At 50.0% G+C, this 20,567-nt stretch overlaps 2 protein-coding genes across 2 annotated transcripts in view; both read left to right on the top strand.

Annotated features, from left to right (window-relative positions):
- CKMT2 (creatine kinase, mitochondrial 2) overlaps positions 1 to 6,849 on the top strand; it is a 29,725-nt gene extending 22,876 nt beyond the window's left edge. Inside the window, exons 9-11 of the mRNA XM_059874256.1 lie at positions 1,690 to 1,824; positions 2,203 to 2,328; positions 6,615 to 6,849. Coding sequence (XP_059730239.1) covers positions 1,690 to 1,824; positions 2,203 to 2,328; positions 6,615 to 6,734 — 381 coding nt within the window. The 3' untranslated portion in view covers positions 6,735 to 6,849. The remainder of the gene's footprint in view (positions 1 to 1,689; positions 1,825 to 2,202; positions 2,329 to 6,614) is intronic.
- A 7,599-nt stretch (positions 6,850 to 14,448) lies between these two features.
- On the top strand, positions 14,449 to 19,259 carry ZCCHC9 (zinc finger CCHC-type containing 9). Its single transcript, XM_059873878.1, has 5 exons — positions 14,449 to 14,763; positions 15,932 to 16,082; positions 16,299 to 16,391; positions 17,319 to 17,387; positions 18,920 to 19,259. The coding sequence occupies exons 1-5, from the start codon at positions 14,500 to 14,502 to the stop codon at positions 19,033 to 19,035; spliced, it is 693 nt and encodes a 230-aa protein (XP_059729861.1). The 5' UTR covers positions 14,449 to 14,499; the 3' UTR covers positions 19,036 to 19,259.
- Positions 19,260 to 20,567: the final 1,308 nt, after the last annotated feature.

The following is a 20,567-nucleotide window of genomic DNA, read 5'->3' as shown; positions in this document are numbered from 1 at the left end:
CCCAGACAATCTAGGTATGACTCAGGTTGGGTCTGGGCCCAGTGCAGCCCTCTGACCTGCTCTGGCACAAAAAAAAAAGTTGATTTCCCAGAGAAATTGAACTTGACTGTGCCCCACAAAGAATCGTAGAATGGTTTGGGTTAGGGTTAGGGTTTGCAGTGGGTTTGGGGCACAGAAAAACAAAGCCATCTGATTTATGCTCTGCTGGCAAGGTGGTTACTGAGAGTTTCCAGGGTGGGTTTCCAGGCACACCTGTGGGAGTCAGCAGGGCACAGGTGATGGCCCAGCAGACACAGCCCCCAGGTGTTGTCCCCTGCTTTGCCTCTGCTGTTGAGCTGAGCTCATGCCAGCCTGTGGACATGGGCATGGAAAGTGGTGGGGCAGCTCTGGGAGCTGTGCCCTCAGCAGCTGCCTGGGGCAGAACATCAGGTCTAGTTTCCCACCATCCATTGTGTTACCCTCAAAAAACACAGAAATTATCTAATGAGAGTAATTTATTCTGTATCCTCCTGCAGACCTGAAGTATTCAGCTATATTCCTAGGAGTCCTGTGAGCGTGAGCTGGTTTATGCATTCAGTTCTCCTCAGGGGGAGATGAGAACTCAGCTGAAATGGTATTGGGTTTGCACAAGCACAGATGGGTGAACAGAGAAGCAGGTTATTCAAAGGGCAGTAGATCCTTGTGATTTTCCTGCTGGTAGTTATTTCACTCTCTTGTCAATTCTGGTCAGAGACCTACTAATGAGAAGTCTTATCCACAAGCTGTGTTGTCTCCTTCTAATGGAAGTGTGGCACTTAGAGGCCAAATGCTCTCCTCAAGGAGTCATGACATCAGCTGGAGAACTACACAAAACTCAGGCTCAGCTCCCTCTGTTTGCTTCGAAGTGTTTGAGTCCTTTGGGGTCCTGTGTTTCAAACTTGGTTCAGAATTACTGAGTTATAAACAAATGGCAAAAGCTACAACTCTTGGGTGAAGATGGGGCTCTGTGGGCCAAGGCTTTACCAAAACACCACAACAGGGAGTTCTCTGGTGAACTGACCGAGAGCCTGCAAGATAATTTCTTGGATAATACTTTTTCCTGACCCAGAGATGGAGCAACTGAGAGGCGTTTTCAAAACTTTGATTCCATTTCCAGTCTCATCTGAAGGGTGGGACAGTACAGATGTTGTAATTCACTCCATCACAATCAGAAATTAACAATTTCCTAATTACAGCCCACTGGAAGTGTTTCTTGGCCTGTCAGCTGTAGCCACAGCATGCTGTAGATGCCTTAAAGGCAATAATCTGAAATCACCCCTGGTGGGTCCCACTGCAGTGCAGCTCTCACAGCTCTGTTTCTCCAGTCCCATTTGCAAGGCCACCCTGTGGAACTTGTTTCCAGCTGCATTTCTCTCTCAGCAGTGTCTGTCCATCCCATGGCATTTCTGAGTCAGCACTTCTTGTCCCAAAGTTTGCACACGGATGCACACTGTGAGAGCCTCCTGTCAGGCTTTGAGAACTCTCCATAAATCCATTTCCCACATTATTAGTCCTGAGAAGGCGGTGAAGAAATCCTTGTGGAACCTGATGAGTGCATTTTTATCACACCCAGACCAAACTGCACCCTGGTGTAAATTCCTGCCACTCCACCTGACAATCTCAGACACTTGTAAATCTGCCCCTTTTTGTTGTCTTTCTGTGCCCACCCAGGTGGAGAGGCTGATCAAGGAGCGGGGCTGGGAGTTCATGTGGAACGAGCGCCTGGGCTACGTGCTGACCTGTCCCTCCAACCTGGGCACGGGGCTGCGTGCAGGAGTCCACGTCAAGCTGCCCAGGCTCAGCAAGGTACACGGCACTGAAATGGGACACAAGGGACAGAAAGGTGACGTGGTTAAAAGTGACACAAGCCAGCGCTCCTGGAGTGTGAAGGAGCACAGGAGAAATGACAGCTTATGGCAACTGCACATTAAAAGGATGTGTGTAACAAGGTCTGGGGACTGCACTGAAAGAGCATGCTGCAATCCTGCAAATTGCTGCATTTGTTGTGGAAATCAATCTGCTTAGTGGGAAGACACAAAGAGGGGCTGTAACCAAAGGAGTGAGAGAACTCCCCACCTCTGCCTGTCCTTGTGGCAGCGCTCTAAGGGTCTCAGCATGGCAGTGACTCTGCTCATACACACAGTGGAAGGCACAGTGGGAACTCAAGGCTGTTTCTCCTGACAGGACCCCAGGTTCTCCAAAATCCTGGAGAACCTGCGGCTGCAGAAGCGTGGCACCGGCGGGGTGGACACGGCAGCTGTGGCTGACATCTACGACATCTCCAACCTGGACCGCCTCGGGCGCTCAGAGGTAAACTGCTCCTCCTGGGCTTTCCTTCTCTGCTTTCCCCCTTGGTTTTTAGCTGAGATCTGTACTGACACGGGCCAGTTTCCCTCTGCTGAGCTCACTGCATCCATGGCAGTTTTTACTGCTCATGAATCGGGCCCAGTGGATATGCTCCCTGAAAGGAGAACTGTTAATGTGCATGAAGTGCTTGATAAATGCTCCTGTCCTGGCTGTGAAAAAACCCAACCCTGAGCAAGCTGCACAAACATGACCGTGTGCTGAGGATCAGCATGAGGCTCGGAGTCCTAACTCACACAGGGACTCAGGCACTAAAGCAAGACTTGGTGAAGGGTGTTGTGTTCCTTTCACTGCTGAGTCACACACTTCCTCCACAGTTACACAGCAGCACAAAGTTTACACCCCACAGTGACTGAGGAGTTGGGGCTGTTTTCACATGTCCTCTGTGGCTCTCAGACAAGAGAGCTGTGTTGTCTTGGTGTGAACAGCCAGGTGTCTGCTGAGGGAGGCAGGAGCCTCCCTTGAAATGGAAAATGCAAACCCCCTCGCTCTGAATTATTATAATTTTGAAATGAAGGGGCTCTCAGGCAAAGACATGGGAGTAGGAATAACAGTTCTTTACCAGGAAAATTAAAAATACAAATGCAATAGTACAAACCCCAAAACAAACCACTGCCAGAGTGAGAGCATGCCCTGTCCCCATGTGTCAGGGTGGTGGCACAGCCCCATCCCAGGGGGGCTCAGGGTGGTGGCACAGTCCCATCCCAGGGGGGCTCAGGGTGGTGGCACAGTCCCATCCCAGGGGGGCTCAGGGTGGTGGCACAGTCCCATCCCAGGGGGGCTCAGGGTGGTGGCACAGTCCCATCCCAGGGGGGCTCAGGGTGGTGGCACAGTCCCATCCCAGGGGGGCTCAGGGTGGTGGCACAGTCCCATCCCAGGGGGGCTCAGGGTGGTGGCACAGTCCCATCCCAGGGGGGCTCAGCCCTCCTGCAGTGCCAGCTGTGGTTCTGCTGGAGCAGGGATCCTGCACAAGGGGGGAGTTTTCCTCTGCAGCTCCAGGGCTGCTGGAGATGGGCCTGCTCTCCCTCTGGGAATGCAGGGCAGCAGAAAGCTGCTCCTCTGGGAATGCAGGGGGCAGAGGCTGCTGGGGTGTCCCAAACCTCAGATTGGATCCAGGCAGGAATGCTTGGCTCCTCCCCTGGGTGGAGCATCTCCCCATGGGATGGTGGAATTTGATCAGCCCTGCAGGGACACTCCCTGGCCATGGGCAGAAGGTAATTAATAATGAATGGGCCATGGACAGCAGAGATCTCCTGGAGGGAGGATGGGCTGTGGCAGAGATAAAGAGCACTGCCCCACCTGGGTTTAACAGAAGGTGGTGGAATACACACTTCTGCTTACATCTTGCACTGCAACCTCAGACGAGTTTAAAACAGAGATTGAAATCAGGGCAAAGATTTACTAGTGAGCCCCGAGCCTTCCCTGTAGGGCACAGGCTGCAGTGAGATGGGTGCTCCTCAGATGTTTGCTGCAAAGCCATTTCAGTGAGAAGGAACATCTGTAGTGCCAGAGCGTGGAAATGACCCTGCAGCCTGGAGCAGCTGCTCCCCTCCTGGCAGCTCAGGTCCCACACCTCATTCCAGCTTCATGCTTAATGATTTTATGAGCAGAGCAGTTCCTAAGAGCGCAGCTAATGAGGATGGGGAGAAACAGCCGTGCCCAGGAGCTGCTTGCTGCTCCTCCCACAGCTCTGACTGAGACAAACCCATGGCTGTGGCAGGCTGGATATGCATGCAGGCTGGTCCTGATGCTGCAGCCCAAGACCTGGGGCCAGCCCCATTCTGGGCAGGTTTTCATAACACAAAAATAACCCTGGGATAATGCACCTGGGTGACACCAATGTTAACCCAGCCCACAGTGCCTTCCCTTCCTGGCTCACCTGCCACAGGGACAGCCCAGCCAGGTGACCACTGCTCTCTGATCCAGATGTGCCCCTGAATGTCCCCACAGACAGATGTCTGGAAACTTCACACTGAAGTTTAACGTAGGCCTCTGTGTTCCTTTGGATCGAGAATGAAATAAGTAACAGGAAATAAAATAAATGAAATGCTATTAAGCTGTATTATTGGCCAAAACAGCCTGTGACAAACACATCTATTAACACCTGAGACATCATCATGTGTGTTTTATATTAAAGTAACATTAGTAATAAAAAACAGGATTACACTGCATGATGAATTGAGTCCAGCTGACAGACAGCCTAAGCCTACACATTTTTGCTTATATGAAGAGTTCCTATGAAGTCAGTGATGCCTTCTACAGCAAGGATCCAAAGGATTAAGGCAACAGATGAGACACAAGCCCTACCTTGGAGATTCTGAAATCTAAATAAGACAAGACATACTCAAGGGGATAAGAAAAGTTTTATTATAGGATAAATTTTTTCAGTACCTTATTAAATAAATGCCATTATGTGGTAAATGTGTTTGCAGAACTGAATTATGCTCCCAAAGGTGCAAGATAAAACTGTTTGTATTCCTGCTCTGTTTCAGTTACTGGTCAATGCAAACCTAATATGAAATTTGTTTTCTTATGGAGGCTGCAAATTCAGACCTCTGAATTCCCAACACAGCTAGTCTGTAAAGACAATAAAATAAACTGCCAAGCCCGTGAAATGCTTTATAGTAAAAACAAATCCCTTGAAAATCAGCAACTGCCACAATAAAGAGACAATGGGATTTATTCTTCGCACTTGGTTTCAACAAGCCAGTTATTAAAGGTTGCTAATGAACCATTTAATGGAGATTAAGAAAGACCAGCTTTATCTTGCTGCCTCACAGTGCCACAGGGTCTGTGGTCCTTAAATGTCACCAGTCTGCTGGGGACAGGGCCCCTTGTATTCTCCAGCACTTTTGAAGCAGGTTATGAAGACACCACCACCCCCTGCCATACAGAATTGGGAATTTTGGTGCTGCTCTGGGCCTGGAGCAAATCCCACCCCTGGCAGTGTCACTCTGATGCATTGAAGTGGCTGTCTAGAACAGGGGCTAGGCAAGATTAGGGGAATAAAAGCAGGTATTTATTAAAGGCCTTCAACAGGTACAGTCTGGGCTGTCAAAAGCCTCCAATGGACTACACCCAAGGTGGTTGATGGGCACGAGTTTTTCATAAAGGTAAAAGTTTGGTCCATTTGCATTTCAGGGGTTAATCCTCCAATTACAGCTTCAGGTAATGAAGTCATTTTCTCCATGTGTGCCCCCCTCAATTCACTGTTGTTTGCACCTGAGACAATGAGGTGTCCTTGAGTTTCAGGCCTAGAGAGGAATTGTTTTATCTGAATAAAATGGGAAATCAGTATGGAAAACAGGGTATGGAGTTTAGAATTTTACACTAAAGCAGTGCAGGATCTGAAAAATATAAAACCTAAATGCCAAGGCAATAAGTGAGGAGCTGGGAGTAAAGCAGTGCTGGGTGCAGGATGAGCCCTGAGCTGTGTGCTGAGCCTGGCAGGACAGCCAGGCTGCTCCCCGGGGCTGAGGGACCACCCCACAGGGCCATGGCCATCTGCAGGGGAAGGGCACAGCTCAGCTTTGTGAGCCCCCTCAGGCACTGTCAATGTCCCCACCCTCCTGCCAGTGCCAGACACAACAAGGACAGCCACCCTGAGCCCCCAGCAGCACTCAGGGCTGGTGTGAACCAGGGCTACAAGCCTCCTTCCTACGCTCCTTGCACCAGCATCCCTCCCAACTCACTTCCATGTCTCTGTGCTCACACATCCTGCAAGCATGGGGTGCTCTGGCTTGGAGCTGGGGAGACACAGCAAAGACTTGAGTGCTTCTTCAGGCACAGCCTGGCAAGGCTGAACACTCACAGCACAGCTGCTCTGTGCCCTCATCCTCGTGCAGAGCGGGGAACACCCTGGGCCAGGCATCCCTGCTCAGCAACGCCCTGCACCCTCTCAGGAGTCATGTTTGAAACAGGTCCCTCAGCTCCTGCCTGAACACTTTCTACAGGGACTTCTGCCTGGCTGGTTTGTTCTTGTGGGAGCACAGTTTGGTGGACACAGCTTTAGGAACCTAACTGAAAGTTTCTGCTGCTCAGGGCAAACAGGAGAAGGGAATGACTGTGGCTTTGCACAGCGTGCATCCCTGAGCCGGGGGAGGTGTGATGCCTGTGACCCTCCTCACTTCCAGCTTTGTCTGCTGCGGTGACAGCACAAGCCAACTTCCCACTCTCCTATTAACAGATGAGCTAATCCCTGTGTAACTACAATTCTCCTCCTGTTGCTGTAGGTGGAGCTAGTCCAGATTGTCATCGACGGGGTCAATTACCTGGTTGACTGCGAGAAGAAACTGGAAAGAGGCCAAGACATCAAGGTGCCACCCCCCCTGCCTCAGTTTGGCAGGAGATGAAGTTGCTGGTGAAGGCCACAGCTGAGGGCAAACGTGGCTGCCGTTCTGATGGAAAGGCACCCCTGTACATCTCTGTATAAATGCATTGTGTAATAAAACACTGCCTGATACCTGAGGTCTCCTCCATGCCTGGCTGTGCTGGCACAAAGTGGTCTGGGTGCAGCTTTTTTGGGGTGCACCCATACAACAACCTTGGCACGCTCTTTTTTGGGGGACTGCTTCCCTTTCTTGCCTGGTGATGAAAAAAGTACCACTTCAGCTGTGCAAAAAGCACAAATCTCTAATTCTATGCAGCACTTGCATTTCTGGACATATTTACAATGCCTCCTGTAAGCATCCTGCTCATTTCTGCCCTGTGTCCTTGGGCTGCAGCAGCCTGGCCCAAAACCCAGCAGGCAAGTCAGTTTGCTGATATTCTGCATTTCACCCAAACCTGCCCAGCTCCAGTCCCCTCCTGCAGCTCTCAGCTTCAGAGGTAACAGGGTTTGGCTCAGCTGCCACTCCCCAGAGTCCCTGAGGATGTGCTGCCACTCCGAGGGACATCTCCATGCTCTCCATGGTCCCTGTGCTCAGCAGCACAGTGGAAAGGAAAAAAACAGCAAGTGCTGACAATCCCACTGATTGCTTCTTTTTTGCATATGGAAACACAGTGTTTCACAGCCAGAACACCAGCTCCCAGGCAGGTCCCTGGCTGAGTCATATCTGCAGAGCTGTGGCTGCATAGCTGGCCCAAAACTGGCTACAGACTTCTAAAAGTCACAATTGGAAGCTAATTGAGAGCTAGATGGTGAATTAGCTGCTCTTGAAAATCAGCAGCAGGGTGTGCTCAGAAGGAGAGCTGCTGAGTGCAGAGCAGGCTGGAGCTTCCATGTGATTCCTGCTACTTCCTCATCTATGCTGGGCACATTCCCTAGCACTTTGCTGCTGGCTTTCCAAATGGAGGTTAATAATAGTAATTCTGGGGGAGGGAATCAGACTATTGCTGATTTTACATAGAAGGCAAATAAGCAAAACTTAAAGGCTTCACTGTTAGCCCTCCAAAACTCTCAGCTCAACACAAAATCCAGCCGAGGGCCAAGTGTCCTCAGATTTTAGCCTGTATTTTGCTTTTCTCCTGCTGATGGGCAGCAGCACAATGTCCAGCAGGCTGCCCCTTGCCTGCAGCAATCCTGAGGGGCTGGTGTGGGGCTGATGGCTCTTTCAGTGCCTTTAGCAGCCCCGAGGATGAGGTGCATCACTCACCAGCCAGTCCACTGATGGTACCACCTAAGAGCTGGAGAGCAGGGCTGCTCTTCAGAGAGTGTTTCACAGTGGAAATGGGCTGCTGGAAACCTCGTGGGGTCCAGCAGAGGCACAGCCTGGCAGGAGAAGGCTAAGAGGGTTTAATGATGTCCACCACTGTCTGCAGCAGGGGAACACAGGCTCAAGGCTCTCCTTGGGGGTGCAGAGTGACAGGACAGGAGAAAACAGCCTGAGGATGGGACCCTGGGAATTCCTGTTAATTATTAGAGACGGCTTCTGCCCTGTGAAGGTGATCAAATGTTGGAACAGACCCAGAGATACCCAGAGCTCAGGGAGCAAGGTTCTGATCCACACTGGGGCTGGGGTGGGACTGGTGGGTGTTTTGGGATAGAACCCTCCAGAGCCCCAGCCTATGTAAAGGTGTGATTCCTGGCTGAAATAAGCACTAGAAAATAACTGAGATGAGCAAATAACCCAGAGCAATGCCCTGGCCATCCCATGCTCTGACCAAACAGGGAATTTGAGTCTGCACAAAACAGGGACACCCAGGGCTGACTTACTCCCTGCTCTGCTCCAAGTGTGGCATTCCCTGTATTACTGGCTTCCAAGCATGTCCCTCACAACCAAAATACTCCTCCTCACATGGATTATTTTGCCAATGGTTGATGTCACCCACATTTTCCACTCCAGTGACCTTTCTCTCCCTCCATGATCTCTATACAGCCAGCAAGGGCAACTCAGCTGCCTCACATGAATGGTGTGTTTTCATTCTTCATGCCACAGTGCTAATTAATATTTTAAATTAAACTTGGGACAGTGACTCAGTCCTACTCCCCCATGACAATGCTCAGGGCAGTTTTCTGTGTGCTTGGAGCCCATTCTCCTCGGAGTGGAGCCCAGCCTGGGGATGAGGTGTGGGGAGCAGGGTCTGTGCCCCTCAGCTGGAAGGTGGCTGCTCTGCTCCACAGGGATATGTTCAGGAGAATGAACTCATTCTTGTGGAGCACAGCAGCACTTACCATGCACAGTTTGTTTCCTGCTGCTCCTTGAATGCTCCAGCAGGAAACAAACAACCTGAAAGGCTGTGTGCCCACACAAAGAAAGAAAAGCATACAGATGATGACTCAACAAGAAAATATTAAAGGTTCAAAATCTGGGTTTGTGCACTAACTCTTGACATAAAATGCTACTTCTTGTTTCTCATATTTATTTTCCCCACGCCACAAGTACTGCAGTGCTGAGACCCTTTTATGCCAACAAAACTCTTTGCTGATAGACTCTGATTCTCTATCAATCTTTGAAATTTATTTGATTAAGTGCCCCAGGAGCTATGTGCCATGCCTCAAGCACTTCTCTAATGCTCTTGACAAAGCAACTAAGGATCAGCAGAAATAATCTCTCAGGTCAAGTTCCATCAAAGCCCAAATGCATCAAAGCCCACCTGTGCTCCATTAGGCAGTTCATGAAGGGTGAGAACTGGGCAGGAATTTCCCATTACAAGACCAGAGAAAACAAGCACTTTAGATAAGATATTGGGAATTACAGATTGTTCCCTGGCAGGGTGGGCAGGCCCTGGCACAGGGTGCCCAGAGCAGCTGGGGCTGCCCCAGGCTGGACATTGGGACAGTGGGAGGTGTCCCTGCCATGGCAAGGGTGACACTGGGTGGGATTTAGGGTCCCTCCCAACCCAAATCAGTCTGTGAAGTCTGTAACTACACCAGGAGTACCTGATCTGACATGTGACACTTCACACCTGAAATCCTTGGCTGCCCCAAGAACAAGTGACAAATGGGCTCTGCAGGTTCATGACTGTCACTCCTACAGGATCCACACACACCTGAGCGTGCCTGACATAATGCTTCTCTGGAAACACCAAAACCAGAAGGGAGCAGATAACATCAGGAATGAGTTACAGCTGATATTTATATGCAGAATTACTTTACCAATGAGATTCACTGGAATGCAATTTAAGAGCTGCATGCTCATCTCTCTCCTGCAATGCCTCTTACAGTCTGCCTGCAGCCTAAGGTTTAATTAAAAGATTAAAGACTTAAACAGTCACTTCTTTTGCTGCAAAAATGCCTGTGGGAAACACCAAAATGCACTGCATATGGCACAGAAGTCCTACCAAGCCAAATCTCCCAAGAGTCACCTACTGCCCAGCCTAGTGCTGATGACTGACATCACATTTTTAACTCACTCTAAATTACTACACAAAAATTTTGAGCTCCTAATGAGAAAATACCTGTTATATTACAGTAATAAGTCTATCAGTAAACAAGGGTAATGTAAGTTTTTTTGTTTTTTTAATCTACCCACTGTTCAGGGAACTTAGGTGGACCCAGCAGAGAGGGGAAAAAAAAGCAGATAAATTATGCCAGTTAATTTTTAGCTATTTTATGTCTACTCTGTTTTGAGTATGCTGTAAGTTTTCAGTGTACACTTTAAGAGGTATCTGTCTTAGCTCTCATTCTCTCATTCCAGTTTTATGTTCTGCTTTCTGAACCTGCATTTGGGCTTTGAAATTACTGATAATCTACCTGGTACTTGGCCATACCTGCATGAACTACTGGCATATTTTCAAAAAATTATTTGTATTTATTTTTCTGTAGAAATGAGGAATTTATCCTTTTCCTGACCAAGAGGAATATAAAAAATTAGTAAGACTGAAGAGACTAGAGCCCTCTCCCTTGTTGATCCCTCTGCAAGCAATCTGTACCTCTGCTGCTACCTGCAGTTTCAGCCTGTTCCTTCTCCTTTTCTCTGTGAAATGCAGCAGTTTTCCAAAGTACAGCCAATCCTGCAGAAAAGGATTGTATCCAAACACAGGAGGATAACCCACTCCTTTGTTCATCCATACCTTCAACCCTAGAAATTAAAAACTTGGTTATCTGAAGACACAAGCGAAGTGCTGTGGAAATCCAGTTTAAATTCATTCATCTCCTCACTGTGGGTTTCTGGAAAGAACAAAATTACATTCTCCTGTGAGAAAACAGTGTTTCCTGCTCAACAGGTAGCCACCAAAGCTAAAACCAGGGAAAAGTCTTGTGCTATCCTGACAGTGAATGTCTAACATTCCAACTTGGGCCAGTTTCTCAGATTGTCATTTTGATACAAGAATAACAAACAGCAGCTTTGCAGTGGAAAACAGCCAAATAAAATAACTGACCACAGACCTTAACCTTCACAGGCTTCAGTTCATCCAGGCATTTTAACATTTCCCTGAATATAAACCAATAAACATCTGAGTTGATCCAGCAACAAAAGCTAATGGAGCAACTTATTTAAATATTGATAAATATCCTGAAGGAATCACAGCTGTGAGCAACACAGCCTGGCAGAAATGACATCCAGTGCTGGCCAGCTGAGCAGGCTCACTGAAGGGGATGCTGCCCTGGTTGTAGCCATCAAAATTCACAAATATTTAAGTGTAAATATAGCACAGGTAGTCATTTAAAACTGAAAAGAAAGCAGAGCAGTAAATGCTGAGCAATCTGTTCATTTTATGGAGAATAAATCAAAGTGAACCACCTGCACAGGAGCCTAAGTTTATTACAGATGTAACAGAATTTAAGAGGGAACAGGGCCTAATTTTCCTTCTGTCCTCAGGCTTACATTCAAATTAAAACAACCAGGAAAATGTCACCTGACACTCTGCCAAGTAGTATTAACTACCCAAACCATACAGGCAAAGAATTGCTGAAGTGGTTCCCCTTCAGCAGAAAAAACCTCCTTTTTGGGGTATGAGGATTATGAATGTATGAACACTGTGCTGTGTTCAGACAGTTTGCTGTTTCTTAGGAAAATTAAAAAAAAAATTAAAAAAAAAAATAAGATATTTGCACTACTGCTGTCTTGCTCACAACTCACCTGGTGCCCAGGTACAGGGGAGCTTCCAGCCCAGTAATGTCAACCTGGAAAAAATCCCAAACCAGTGCAAATTCAAGCTGGTGTGGCCTCTGCCAAATCAGTGATATTTAAGGTAAATGCTGTCTGATTGAGCAGGAAGGTTAAATACCCTTTTCCACTGCCTGCAGAGCTGGATCTTAGGGGTGCTTGATCCTGCCCAAACACACACATAAAATTCCAGACTGGTAGAGACAGGACAGCACATTTAGGACTTCATCAAAGCAGAAAGAAAGCAAGTTGCAGGAGCAACAGGGACCTCATGCTGTGGCTGAGCTGTAACTACACCAGCAAAGGAGGTGGTTTTAATTTTAAGAAGACATACTGGACCCTTCTGGTTTTATTCCCTGGCTTTTAAACGGCATTCATAAGTTGGTTTTTTTTGTCTGCAGTCAGGGCTAATTGCTCTTAAACGCGTGCTCGCCCTGCCAGGCAGCGGGGCAGTGTAGAAAACTCTTTGGGCACACCTCCCTCTAGTGGGCTCCAAACCCCGGAAAATCGGCAAAATCCGCGAATTCCTCTAGGGAGAGACGCAAGTGTTCGGGATAACTACTAGAGGAAGTGTAATATTCTTTATAGGTTTTATACAGCGTACGTATAATGCACATACCTTTATAACACCAACCAGGAAGCGTCATGGGGATCCAGTGACTAAAAACACAAGATTGCAGCAGCCTGACTTGGGCCAAGGGGGAAGCATTACATGGCTCAAATAATGGCTCATCAACATTAATTTCAGCTGCTGAGTGGCCTCCTCCGAGAACACAGCCAGGGATTTACCTGGTCACCCCTCACTGTCCCCAGGAGAGATCTCACCTGCAGAGCTGCCCAGCCCTGGAGGAGCCCTGGGGGTGCGGTGGGGCAGGGCCGGGACCCCAAACCCTGTGCTGGGCTGAGCCCAGAATCCAGAGCCCCGTGCTGGGCCGGGCCCAGAGCCCAGAGTCCCGTGCTGGGCCCAGAGCCCTTTGTTGGGCTGGGACCCCAAACCCCGTGCTGGGCTGGGCTGAGCCCAGAGCCCAAACCCTGAGCTGGGCTGGGCCCAGAGCCCAGAGCCCCGAGCCCCGTGCTGGGCTGGGCTGGGACCCCAAACCCCGTGCTGGGCTGGGCCCAGAGCCCCGTGCCGGGCCCAGAGCCCCGTGCCGGGCCCAGAGCCCCATGCTGGGCCAAGCCTAGAGCCCAAACCCTGTGCTGGGCCCAGAGCCCTTTGTTGGGCTGGGACCCCAAACCCCATGTTGGGCTGGGCCCAGAGCCCTGTGCTGGGCTGGGACCCCAAACCCTGTGTTGGGCCCAGAGCCCCGTGCTGGGCCCAGAGCCCCGTGCCGGGCCCAGAGCCCCGTGCCGGGCCAGGCCCAGCGTGGGCAGCAGGGCAGGGGGGATTCTGCCCCTCTGCCCCTCAGCCAGAGCCCACCTGCAGAGCTGCCCCAGCCCTGGGCCAGCCCAGGAAGGAGCTGGAGCTGCTGCAGCCGGGCCAGAGGAGGCTCCAGCATGGGCAGAGGGATGGATGGAGCAGCTCTGCTGGCAGCAAAGGCTGGCACAGCTGCCACTGCTCACCCGGGCAGGAGAAGCTTTGGCTGAGCTCAGGGTGGCCTCGCAGGGCCTGAAGGGGCTGCAGCAAAGATGGACAGAGACAATGGCCAAGGGCTGCAGGGACAGCCCCCAGGGAATGGCTCCCTGTCCTAGGTTGACTATATGATGCTTTTATCACCAATCGTTTCATTCCGTTTATGCTGAATAGTAAGTTTTGCACCTTTAAGACTTGCTGCAAGGATTGAGGGGGGGAGAGGAGGCGCGCAGTTTGTTTTCAGACACTGAACTCACTCCTACACATTCCTGCTTCTGGACTGCGTGGTTCTGCGGATGAACAGACGGCAGGACAGGGCTCTCTTTTTTTCTTGCTTTTTAGTTAGTTTAGCTAGCTGAGGCAAAGAAGTTCCCTGGACTGTACTTTTTTTCCTTTTTTCCCCTTTCTCTGGACCTGTTCACACCTGCTCTGGACTGAACAACCATAAGAGCACCAGCAGCTCGCATCGGTGGGCCGGGCTGGGCCTGGGCCACGGCATTTCCAGCGCCGGAGGGACTGATAAGGGACTGAGTGAGCTGAACTGGAATCTGGGGAGGGGACTTTCTGGGTGTGTCATCTCCTTTGGAGCAGCAAGGGGTTTTATTGTTTAATATTAAGTTTTCTTGTTTAATAAACAGTTTTTTTCCACTTTTCTCCAAGGAAGTATTTTCTCCTGGACCGGTTGGGGGAGGGGTGGTAGAATCCGATTTCCTAGGGGGGCCCTTTGGGGGTTCTCTCCCAAATTTGCCCTGAACCAGGACACTCCCAGGGCCAGAGGGCAGGGCTGGCTGGGATCTTGGCACTGAGGAATTGTTCCCTGGCAAGGTGGGCAGGCCCTGCATCCCTGGCAGTGCCCAAGGCCAGGCTGGACACTGGGGCAGTGCGAGCTGTCCCTGCCATGGCGGGTTCCCCACAGCCCCTCACGCACCGCCTCCCGCCCAGCTCCCCGCTCCGCCTGTCCCGGCTCCCGCTCCTCCTCTTCCTCCTCCTCCCCTTCCCGTCCGTCATCAGCGTGCGCGGTCCGGCCGTGCCGGGCCCGGAGCCTTTGCCGGTGCCATGACCCGCTGGGCCCGGCGCAATGCCCCGCCCGGGGCCCGGGCGCTGTCCGCCACCCCCTGGGAGCAGCTGGCGCCCAGCGCGGAGCCGGAGCCGCCGCGGGCAGGCCGGAGCAGGAGGAGGAAGAAGGAGTACGAGAACCAGGACGTGAACGGGTTCGCGGCACATCGCGGGGAGCAGGAGGAGGAGGAGGAGGCGCGGAGGAAGGACAGGCGGCGGGAGAGCAGGAGGCTGAGGAGGCAGGAGAGGAAGAAGAACGCCATGGTGAGTCCGGCCCTGCAGACACGGGAGAAAAGGGAGAAACCCTTTCTGCTCGATGTCTGGGGATGTGTCAGCGCCCTTGAAGGGCTGGCATGAACAGTGAGCACGGTTACAGCCTTTGTAATAAAATGTGTGGGGTTAAGGCTCGGGGGGATGCCGGTGACAGCGTGTACAAAGCAATTTAATCAAAGCAATACAATTACAAGCTCTAATTCCTTGTAAAGCTCACACAGAGCACAAGCTTCACTCTGTGGGGAAGAGACAGTGGGTTCAGCTGATCCCACAGGTTATGATGGAGTCCTTCCAAATTTTTTCCCATTCCTAACCCACTTTTATACTGTTTAGTTTACTTCTAGGTGGAGATTCAGTGATTTCAGTCACACATCTTGGTTAGGGGTGGTCGTACCTGGGGAGTGGGTCGCTCAGGGTGACCCTGGGCTGGGATGTGGTCAGTCCAAAGACTGGGATTTCACCACAGCTGCTGATCCCACAGAACATCCTCCTTTATCTCCCTTGGCTTTCAGCTGCTGTTTGGCTGATCAGCTGCAAGGTTCCTTCCTCTGCAAGTGTTTTGGCAGGGCTGTAGGGTCTCTTCCCTGCTCCACCCTCCTGTTAGTCCTGCCTGGATTGTGGTGTGTGTGTGGGGTCCCATCCAGGGAGAAGCCACTGTATTTTCCCCTGAAATTTCCCCTTTTAACCCCCAGTCATTTTCCCACAATGTTGTTAAAAGACAGCCCCATGTGGGAGGCACAGGTCTCTCTCCCTGTGGTTGTGCTGCTGTGGGGCTCAGCAAGAGCTCAGCCCTCCCCTGCCACAGGCACAGAGTGTTTCAGCTGAAAGAGGTGAAGTTTGGAACTAAAGGTGGCTTTCAGCTCCAGCTGTAGCCTTTGGCATGGCTCTCCTGGTTCAGCAGTATCTCTGAGGATTCCCCAGCCCCTCTTGGTTCCTGGGTGAAACTAACTCAGGTAATTTCAGTGTGTGATCCATCAAACTGTGTGTTGCTGGTTAAAGGAGGAGAAAAGTGTCCATGTTTTGTGGTTTGATGGCAGAGCATAAAGGCTGCTTTTTCCTGGGGACAAAATGTTCTTTGCTCTTTATGCCCTGTGAGGCTGGGATTTCCAGGTGTTGAGTGCCGCTCACAGAATTCATCACTGGATTTTCCTCTTCCAAGGTGTGTTTCCACTGCAGAGAACCTGGCCACGGCGTGGCTGATTGTCCTGCAGTGCTGGAGAGCCAAGACATGGGGACAGGGATTTGCTACCGCTGCGGATCCACGGAGCACGACCTCAGCAAATGCAGAGCCAAGGTGGATCCAGCTGCTGGTGGGTCGCAGGAATTGGTGCTGTTGTGAAGTGCTTGGTTCTGAGCTGTCTGAGTGCTGACCCTGAAGCTTTGTGGGATAGAATTTTAAGTTTTGCAGTACTAACAGGGAGCCTGACAGGAATTTGTAGCATGAAGTGATTAAAACATTGTCATTGCACTTTGTTGGGTCTGTGACTTCACCAGGGTTTTGATAAACCTGTTGTGGAATTTTGCAGGGCCATTTCCATATGCAAAGTGTTTCATCTGTGGTGAGATGGGACATCTGTCAAGGTCATGTCCAGATAATCCCAAGGGGTTGTATGCTGAAGGTGAGTGTTCTGATTCACTAAATTTAGTAAAATTAAAATTTCTGTGTCCTTCCTACCTGATACAGAACAAAGTAACTTTGTAAGAGAATCAGAATGTGGCTAAAAGGAATTCCTGTGTATCTTTCAGTAAAAGCAGAGTAATTCTGGGGAATTCTTTTTCAAATAAATTACCTGGGGATTTCTGTTTTAAGGGTAGTTTAGTACTAAATGACAGGATGAGGTGCAAATTGTGAGATTTAGCTTGTGCCTCAGCATCAGAACATGCACAAAGGATCAAAATCCTGTGTGAATGTAGGCAGTATGCATTTACATGCACCCAAGTAGGTGGTAAGAACATTCCCACACAGTAGCTTAAAATTCTGGGAATTACAAAGCATGGACTCTCACTAAAGGGAAAGAATCTTCAGTCTGAGTAACTTTATTGAGAAATGGGGTCTAACTTTGAAAGCTTCACTCCTCCATTGGCTCCAACAACCAGCATTCTGTCTCCTGGTGTTTCCCAGCACAAACGTGGAGTCTTGGCAAACTCCAGAAGGTGATCTCGCAGCACAGCTGGAGTGGAACAAAAATCACCTTGCTTTCAAGTGTTTGTGTTGTGGGATTTTGTGTTGTGTAGAATTTCACACCTCAGTACAGTACCTGCAGTTGGATTACCCACCTCTCAGGAGCCCCTGTCAATTTTATAAGTTCCTTGGAGTGTGGATTTCAGCAGAATTCAGCCCGTTTCTCCATAAGAGAGCTTCCAGCAAATCAGAAATACGCAGTGAGCAGTGGCTGGAATGTGTGCTGTGTGGGGCTGTACAGTACAGTGTGATTCCAAACAGCTCTGTCCCTCACAGACACAGAAGGGTGTTTGGTTGGGCGTTTTTTGGGCTGGTTTATGGTGGTTTTTCCCCTCAGGTGAGTAACAGCTTTCTGTGTGCACAGGTGGGGGCTGCAAACTGTGTGGCTCTGTGGAGCACTTCAAAAAAGACTGCCCAGAGAAGCAGAACACAGGTGAGCTGCAGGGCTGAGGGGTGGCTGTGGGTGCAGCAGGGTTCAGCAGCTGCTCTGCACGGCTGTGCTCAGGGAAAAGGCTGTGGGAAGAGGGCTTGGAAGCAGCAGAGGTGACCTTTTGTTGGGACACTCAGGGAGGGTGTGGAGGAGGCAGTAAATTGCAGTGCAAAACTAAGACAAATCTTTTTGTAAAACAGAAAGTTCATCTTGTGTGTGTCTGAAGGCCATATGAAATAATCTGTATTTTTTTTTGGCCAGTAATTGTGCTGCTGTTCATGGTCTGGCAGCTGTACAGCAGAACTGGTGCTGCTTTTTGCAGATCTCAGTGTGGAGTGGTGGAGCTGTACCCAGGTGCAGGGTGCTGGTGTGTGCAGGCAGGTGTGTCAGGCACTCAGGACAGGGACAAGGAGGATCTGTCCAGCTGGATTCACAGCTAATGAACTGCTTCCGTACGTGTTTCTCAGCTATCCATGTGGGTGGAAGAATTAAATTAGGTATCCTAAACCCCCACTGTCCCACAGCAGGCAAAGCATCCAAAAAGGGTTTGAAAAATGATCCTGTTACTGGAGTGCTGACACATTTGTGCATTTTTCTACTTTGTTTCTATGACACTTAGTTATTGTGCCACTTAATAATAAGCCACTGTGGTGAAAATTATGTAAGAAATATTCTCTATATCTGATCCTACATTTATATTTTTAGGTCTGAGACCATATGTAGGATTCTAGGTATGTTCTGCTTTGCCAGTTTAGAATGGGTCAGATTCAGTCTGAATTGATGTGATGGAAGTTTATGACACCAAAAGACCCTGAAATTGCCCCAAACTCATCTGCAAGTAGCAAGGCTGTCCCCACTTGAATGACTGATGTTTTAGAAGCCTGTAATTAGATTTTTTTCCACCTTTTTCTGGTAAGTTTAGCATCCATAATGAGGACTGTAAGTGCTGTTTATTTTCCCAAGGGACTTTTTTCAAAACTAGCACTGCTGGTTAAAGGCAGTTGAGTTACTTGAACTGTGACACCACTGGCAGGAATTATGAGAATTGTGACATTTAACATCAAGTGTGCATTGTGCAGGGTACGTTCAGGTACAGGAGGACAGGTGAGAGCTGGCAAAGAAGAACAGCTTCCAGTTTCCTCAGGCAGATTGGGCCAGCCTCAGTGCCCAGAGGCTGATGTGGGTTCCCGTGGGATTCCCTGTGGGCTCAGCCCAGCACGGGGCTCTGGGCTCTGGGCTCAGTCCAGCATGGGGCTCTGGGTTCTGGGCTCAGCGCTCAGCCCAGCACAGGGTTTGGGGTCCCAGCTGTGCCCCACAGCACCCCCAGGGCTCCTCCAGGGCTGGGCAGCTCTGCAGGTGGGGTCTCACCTGGGGACAGTGAGGGGTGACCGGTGAATCCCTGGCTGTGTTCTCGGAGGAGGCCACTCAGCATCTGAAACTAATGTGCAGTGCTGGGTGTGCTGCCCTGCTGGGGCTCAGCCCGGGCCGTGCAGCTGGCAGGGCTGGCCTGGCACTGCTGTCCTGTGTCCCTGCAGAGCAGGTGACAGTGGGGCGCTGGACCCCCGGCCTGAGCGCGGACCACGAGGACGTCGCGGCCGTGCCGGCGCCGCAGAGAGCGCAGCCCAAGCGACCCAAGGTTGTCACTTTCTGAAGGCTCCTGCCTCTCCAGGAGTTCTCCTGCGCTGCTGCACCCGAGTGCTGACGACGGAGAGTGGATCCAGAAAATCAAGCAAGCTGCAGAGGAGCTGTTGGTTTTCTGTCTCCCCTCTTTTTCCCGGTTTGCCTCCCAAACTTGCCTGGCGCACTGTAAAGCTGGGAACAAGAGGAGCACAGCAAGTGGCTGTTTGATTAAAGGAATTGTGGGTGTTTTCTAAAGGCTCTTGTCAGATTCTGGTTTGGTTTTGCCTTTTCCTTTTAGCAATAACGAACTTATTCCTCAATATGTTCCAGTTGAGCAGTCTTGTGGTGAAGCTACAGGTCAGCCCTGTGGGCTGCCGGGCTTGGGGTGCAGTTCCTGATGGTTGTAGTTGTAATTATCAGCCATTAACCTGATGGGTCATGCACACTGGGTCATTTCAGCGTGTTCACTGACAGAATCCAGCCCTTCCTCTGAAATCTCTGGGGAAACACACCCCTAAGGAATTGGTGAGAAGCTTTCTTAGGTTATTTACTTCTTTTTCAAAGAAAATGCTCAAAAATCTGCAGTGTTTCCACGCCTTGGTGAGCTGGGAGTAAACTTTTTTTGGTTTTAAAATAAAAAACCTGGTGGATATTAAACAGAAAAATTAAGAAACCAACCCCACAGTTCCTGCATCCACCAGTGTTACTGGAGAAGTGCACCCTGAGCTCCCCTCACATACTTTTCTTGCAGCAAAAAACAAATACGGGGAATTAAATTGTGTGGAGATATTTTATATTTGTACAGGTAAATATTTTTAATAAAATGTTGCTAAACAGTACAGTGGTTAGAGGTCATATTTTAGATTTCTTGGTGCTGCTATAGAGACTTGAGATAGGGGGTGTACAATTACTATTAATCAGAGCACAATTTTAAATGGGGAAAAGGAGTGGATGTGAATGAAACCAAGGATTAATTATGGACTTTTAGTTAACTATTGGATAACAGCTCAAAGCTATCAGTTTAATGTGGACATTTTGGCAACAGACATTTATCTCAGCTTAAGAAGCATTTCCCTTTCTATTCTGTGAATTAAGTACATTGTTTAAAAAGCATCTTTTTAGATAATTTCCCAGCTCCTTGGCTCTGTGATGTGTTCTTGCAGGCCTGGGGCTGTGGACTTGGCCTGTCCTGGTGGTTCCAGTGCTGCCCAGTGAGGGCTGGTGCAGGCTGTGGTTGTGCAGCTCCCGAGCAGGGGCTGATCTCCATCTCCTGCAGAGCCATCAGAGCTGTAACTGCTGGACAAAACCACTGGCTAGGTGCACCCACTGCTATTTCACAGAGGCATGCATGGCTGCAGGAAGCTGTTTAGAAAGTACCTGTGAAAGGTGCTGCTTCTAAAGGTGTAAATCCATGAATTTACAGTTCTGGGTGCAGCAGCATCTGGACTGGCTGTGTCCACAGCCAACATTAGGGGTCTCTCTTCACCAGCGCTAGGATCCCGGGTTACCTGTGCAGCCCAGGGCTGCTCTGCCATCACCTGCACGCCACAGGGCTTGGGGAGA

This window comes from Haemorhous mexicanus, chromosome Z, assembly GCF_027477595.1.
Source record: "Haemorhous mexicanus isolate bHaeMex1 chromosome Z, bHaeMex1.pri, whole genome shotgun sequence".
Classification (NCBI taxonomy): domain Eukaryota; kingdom Metazoa; phylum Chordata; class Aves; order Passeriformes; family Fringillidae; genus Haemorhous; species Haemorhous mexicanus.
This window is presented reverse-complemented; position numbering and strand designations above follow the sequence as displayed.